This window comes from Haliotis rufescens, unplaced genomic scaffold (assembly GCF_023055435.1).
Source record: "Haliotis rufescens isolate VD_foot unplaced genomic scaffold, xgHalRufe1.0.p SCAF_1, whole genome shotgun sequence".
Lineage (NCBI taxonomy): Eukaryota > Metazoa > Mollusca > Gastropoda > Lepetellida > Haliotidae > Haliotis > Haliotis rufescens.
This window is the reverse complement of record NW_025963779.1, coordinates 14,412,896-14,419,191: the sequence shown is the minus strand read 5'-3', so window position 1 is coordinate 14,419,191 and position 6,296 is coordinate 14,412,896. Positions and strand designations below refer to the sequence as shown.

At 39.2% G+C, this 6,296-nt stretch overlaps 1 protein-coding gene across 1 annotated transcript; it reads right to left on the bottom strand.

Moving 5' to 3' along the window:
• Positions 1-227: 227 nt before the first annotated feature.
• On the bottom strand, positions 228-6,063 carry LOC124148749 (orexin receptor type 2-like). Its single transcript, XM_048388887.1, has 2 exons — positions 5,976-6,063; positions 228-2,885 (listed from the first exon to the last, which is right to left on the bottom strand). Exon 2 carries the CDS (start codon positions 2,865-2,867, stop codon positions 1,584-1,586), a length of 1,284 nt encoding a protein of 427 aa, XP_048244844.1. The 5' UTR covers positions 2,868-2,885; positions 5,976-6,063; the 3' UTR covers positions 228-1,583.
• Positions 6,064-6,296: the final 233 nt, after the last annotated feature.

Below are 6,296 nucleotides of genomic sequence, written 5' to 3'. Positions count from 1 at the left end.
GTAAGTCCTTCGTAGGAGATAATAAGTCCTACGTAGGAGATACTTTGACCAAAAAAAATCACCGTGCCCTAATACGCTTCAACGCAGATATAATCTCACAAAGGTGGCTTTTGATATCAAATATAGAAACTAGAGTCGATGAAAGGAGAAACGTTTCGAGTCTGTGTATTATTTTAATGGACAGATGTTGGTTTATACGTACATGTATGTGATAACAAGAGACAAGAGAGTGAGATTTTATTTATTTCCTGATATCATTGTGAAGCAGAAATATGTCTAACAATGTTTCAATTTGAAAATCACAAGATTTAGATCACCTTAACATCAATAGGCAGTAAAATATTGACATGCACGTATATAACTCGACTGAAACTTTTGCAACTTATCCATAACAAATTATCCGTGCATAAAATAGACATGACATCACTATCAATATGTTGCATTTACGAGAAGTCGTTACTGGAAAACATTAGGTCGAACGACAAATGAGTGGGAGACTCGACCTTACGTTTACAAATTTACTTGTAGCTGTGCTACTCGTGATCCTGAAGATATCGATTTTGAATATTTATTGCGGTTTCTCGGTGTGATAAACATGTTATATGAGATACTAAATAGCAAAACATCCTTTTCTACGTGTATGTGTAAAGTGATGCTTGGAATACAGTGACATCTGTTGAGTTCTGACATGAGTTGAATCTGATATGTTGGCATGATAATGAATGACATTTATTAGCATCAGATTCGTGGTAAACTGATGTTACGATGTTATAATGGTAAACTAGTGGTACAATTTTACAATCCGTGCTGTCTTCCACATACATACATCTAAACAACCTATCCTTCCAGTCATCGTTTCGATCCCACTGCAACTTGTGTTAATATCAGCATATGAAGAACAGTTGGTTACTAGTAGTCCATGTGTTTCAGCAATGCTTATTTTACATGTGATATATGTAACAAAGTGCACCAAGGGTCATATATATATATGTATAATATAGAGATAAATGTATAATATAGAGATATATGTATAATATAGAGATAGCATCACTGCACATGTTGGTAGTCGAGATTACTGAAGATTATATCATGCCGCTGTATGCCTTAAAAGTTATTAATATGTCAACTGCGGATGTAGCAGGTGATAACAGATAAATTAATTAGATAGCATAGGGCTTTATGGGGATGTGTCAATACAAGGCATAGCAGTTCCTGTCGTTGTCCCATCTAGTGCAGACAATTTCTCAGTCTCAGGTGGTCCAGAGAAGACAACGTTGCAGGTTCTGAAGTCGTCTCCTTGTTGCTTCTTGACGCTGTTGCATATATCATAAATGTATAACGTCACAATAAGTCACGTCTCTCTTCATTGATCGTTGTATGGCGGCATCCATCCGTCAAGTTGTGATTATCAACAAATTGTTACGATTTATTCATCCAAGTGTCATCGTTCCGTAACGCATGGAATGAACAGCAAAACATTAAACCGATGATTGAACATGTTTGTTGTGCGTCCATCACATGACAAAGTGTTCTATTTATGTTCCAAAGTTTCCTCTCGTGTCTTATATATCAGCTGCTTTCCCTCAACGATAACAAGAAACGAGTAGTTTCCTCCACTCACTTCTGAATCTTTCATTGCAGAAACTGTACACAATGCAGTTAACTGCACTCTGTATGAAGTATGATTGTAGGAATACATTATACAACATGAATCCTGCTCCTTGTAAAGAGTCCAGAAAGTCGGATTTGATAAATCGAGTTATCATCAGGATCAGATGAGGTAAGAAGCTGATGATGAACACCACTGTGATGATGAACAACATAAGCGTTGTCTTGAACGCTCTGGGCCTTGATTTTTCTTTTGGTTTTGCAGCATTATTTCTTATGGATCTCACACTATTCGAGGATTTGTCTTCTTTACGCGTCTTGGGTTGTGCTGAGGTGTCATTCAGACATGTACAATCAAGCGTCCCATTGTTTGAATTGGAAACATTGCAAGTAGCTGTGGGTGACGATATTTTACGTAATGCGATCCCATTCTCAGTTCCATCTTTAAATGACGTCTCGGTTGTGTAATTCGAAGAGTGATGTTTCTTATCCTTTGCCGGACGGAATTTAAATCTCCGGTGATTAAACACAGTCCTGCCAATGAGGATGTACATAACCACTAGGACACTCAGAGAACCGAAAAAGATGAGGAATAGGACTCCTATATAGACCACGGGGAACAGAGTACCGCGCCACCCGTCGTCAAAGGAACACTCGAAGCCTGTTATTTCCTCTTTGTCTGTTTTGACCGTTTTCCTACCGTAGACTATAACTGTCGGGATGGTGAGAACTAGTGATACGGACATAGCGATTCCTACCATGATGCGCGCGACTCTGATGGTGATCTGTTTGTTCAAAGGCCGACAGATCTTCCTGTATCTGTCTATAGCAACAGCTATGAGCGTCAATCCTGAGGACACCACGGAGAATGTGTTGTTGAATCGTATCATTTTACACACGGCTGGGTCGTCGAACGTGTGACTGTACCTCATGCCCAGGATTTCCCCTGGAATTGAAATGACGCATGTCATGAGGTCAAACACAGCCAGACACACCACAAACACACGTGTCGGGCTTGGTTTGAATTTCTTGATGTACACGATCAGCACAAGAATATTTCCGAAAAAACCCAGAACCATTAGGATGGCCAGATATACCACGGCTGGTATCATCAAGGGAAACGTCGTGTCGTCAAGGTGGGATAGATAACGGTTCTTCTCCTCATCGCTGATGTTTAATGATGACGTCATTTCCGCTGTCGTGTTGTCTACACCGAAATGTGTCGTATCCGAGAAGATGACCGGCGAACTTGAGGCCATATTGGATTTGGTGATCACCTGAAATAATACGCAAATATGATTGTTTGTAGTGACACATTTCGTTTTTCACATGCCTCAAATGTGATACTCTGGAGCCTGACTATTGGTACTTGTAACGAGATCTGAAGTCTGACCAAATGAGATAAGCATATACTGATGCATATGTGAACCCCTGTGAAGATCACGGGAAGAATAGGTCCTCAGCAACATAAGATTGCCGTAAAAGGCGACTATGTTTGTCGTAAAAGGCGACTATGTTTGTCGTAAAATGCGACTAACGGGTTCTGGTTGTCAGGCTCGCTGACATGGTTGATGCATGTCATCGTATCCCGACCACGTAGATCGATGCTCATGATCTCCATCACTGGATTGTGTGGTCCAGCTTCGATTACTTACATACCGCCGTCATATAGCTGGATTATTACCGAGTGCAGTGTTAAACAACAAACTACCAAAACACATGTGAAGCACAAGTAATATCCTCGGGGAAACAACATGACACGCAATATGATACAAATCTTAATTATTTCTTCCTCTGTTCACCCTTTCTAAGGAAGGAAAATGTACAATAAGATGCATAATATCTGGGAATAATCTGGGGCATATACTTGTCTATAAATTAGTGCCCTTGGATTACCAAACATATTACTAAAGCTACTAAAGCCACATATTACTAAAGCTACAGTTCTTCTGACACGGTCACGTCGTTTTGGGATTCTCATAATCAAAGAATTCCAGGGTGCCGTTTCAAGAAAGCCTCTTAGCGTTACGACCTCCTAATCGCTGCGACCTTGTTTAGGATGTCCTAGCGACATATTTTACGACCGTTTCACAAAGGTAAACGTCCAACAACTATACTAGAAATTATCATTTCTTCCTCTGTTCACCCTTTCTAAGGAAGGAAAATGTACAATAAGGAATACATAATATCTGGATATCATCTGAGGTATACTTGTCTATGAAATAGTGCCCTTGCATTACCAAACATATATAGTACTAAAGCTACAGTTCTTCTGACACGATCACGTCGTTTGGGGATTCTCATAATCAAATAATTCCAGGAAGGTATACGTCCAACAACTATACTAAACATCTTGCGGTCACTATGGCAACTGTGTGTCATAAGTAAACGCCCCTATAATGTGTATACCTTTCACACATTCGATCAATAATTTGTTTGATCAAGGCACGATATCTTTTCATAACCTTAAACGAAGTTATCAGCTCGAATCACACCAAGACGCAATGCTTTGTACATAACTTTATCCCACAAGGTAAATCAATCGAAAACGTTGTCTTTGACAAGACTTTTTCAACCAGCTACGGTTTAAAACTTTACTTTATATAATAGTTCCAAAAATTAAATGAATAAAATAAGAAAGAATAATTTTGTTTCTCATGAATGTTGCATCATTCCGCTTCTGTTCTTTCTGTATATGTTTAGTTTGAGTATATTTTACTATGCAGATACCTGGAGCTCAAAACTGTTAATACGAGGGATCGTATTGGAGCTCAGTGTCTGGCTTTACTTTGCAGGACACTGGATTGTCTGGTCCAGACTCCATTATTTACAGACCGCCGTCATATAGCTGGAATATTGCTGAGTGCGGCGTAAAGCAACTAACAAAGAAACAAAACAAACAAACAAACTCTGCAGGTATCCGAAGTCTGGGTTAATGATACATGTCTTTACTGATTTTCAGTTATCCATTCATATCCATCCATGTCCATCACTATTTTGCATTTTACATCCAACTAAAACTACTTCGGCAGATATTCGAAACTGATTATTCTGTCATTTGGCGTTATATATTTTCATGTACGTGAACATGTCTTAAGCATGCACTTTTTTGCTTCAATGTTATACACGCGTGCGATTACCACCCTAAAACTCCGGGACATTATCAAACATACAAATCAATCAAAGTAACCGAAGCTAAATTTTACATATGGGTGTTTTAATCGCATATGTTGGGACCTGTCATCGATTCATTTGAGCGTCTAACTTGGCTCGTGCGCAGCCATGCTGTGAAGTAAGAATATTAATAGCATCTAAAAGGTTTCAGAATAATCTGATAATAATATTCAGGGCTACCACGACATAAATGAGTTGGTTTATTTATTGATACTTAATACTTCCTCCAGGAAAAATGAATAAATGTAATCTGACCAACTATTATATCAACATGTGTATGTGCGTAACAAAACGCTCGTCATATATGGAAAGTTATTTTCCGGCATGATTCGGACGTTGGTAAAACCACACGGTTGCAAATTATCTAATAAAGGAATATATCTTAACTTTGTATTGTAACAAAAGCGTATAACAGTAATCTACCAAGACTCACCAGTGATAGTGTGAGTCGTGTTGATGTGAGCCATTTAACACCAACTCACATGTTTGTTTGTTTGTTTGTTTGTTTGTTTGTTAGTTTGTTTAACCCCGCACTCAGCAATATTCCAGCTATATGACGGCGGTCTGTAAATAATCGAGTCTGGACCAGATAGTCCAGTGATTGACATCATGAGCATCGATCCACATATTTGGGATACGATGACAGGCATCAACCAAGTCAGCGAGACTGGCCACCAGAACGCCTTTTACGACAAACATAGTCGCCTTTTACGGTTGTAACACATACACTCTGTAACAAAAGAAACGCACAGATAGATTTTTAGTAAATTAATCGTACGTAATAAAGTCCATATATAAAATTTCATAACATAGATACAAATATGAACTTTTGGAGCTGGATAGTCACATGTTGAGGCATTGGAAACTGTTCATTGTCATGTCACACAAGGCCAGAAGGTTGCGTTGTATCTCAGTATCTGCCCTATCGGCTTGTAACGCGTTGGCCAGTTATTGGCCTGCGGTGTGTATTGACGTTGACGTAACCCGTGCTCGTGGGTTTCACCATAGTGGTAAATGTCAGAGACCTGCATCACTTCGGGCTTTCCTCCCACATTAAGCTGACACGCCGTGATATAACTGGAATACTGTTAAAAGCGGCGTTAAACCCAACTCACTCACTCACTCACTCACTCACTACAATATTGTTTCAGATGCAATGGACGCAAGATGTCGTTTTCTAGAACCGTACTTACCTGTACGTCGTGACACTCCTTCTCGTTGCAGTTGTATGCCCAGCTTAAATGCTCCCTGTGTTATGTTGATATTTTCCAGTGTAAACTGAAAAGAACACATTTCTATCAACCAGGAAGTGTTCCCTGTATTTGACATGTTATCAAAAGAAGCGTCATCATATTTGAATAGAGCATGATTTGTGTATTTAACCACAATATCGTACAGTCGTACATATAGCTAGGGTTTGTATTGCTGATGAAGAATAACGAGTGTTATGGCTAAATCACATGCATGAATCTTCACATCCGTCAACTTAGTCAGTATACTGTGTCTGATTGGGT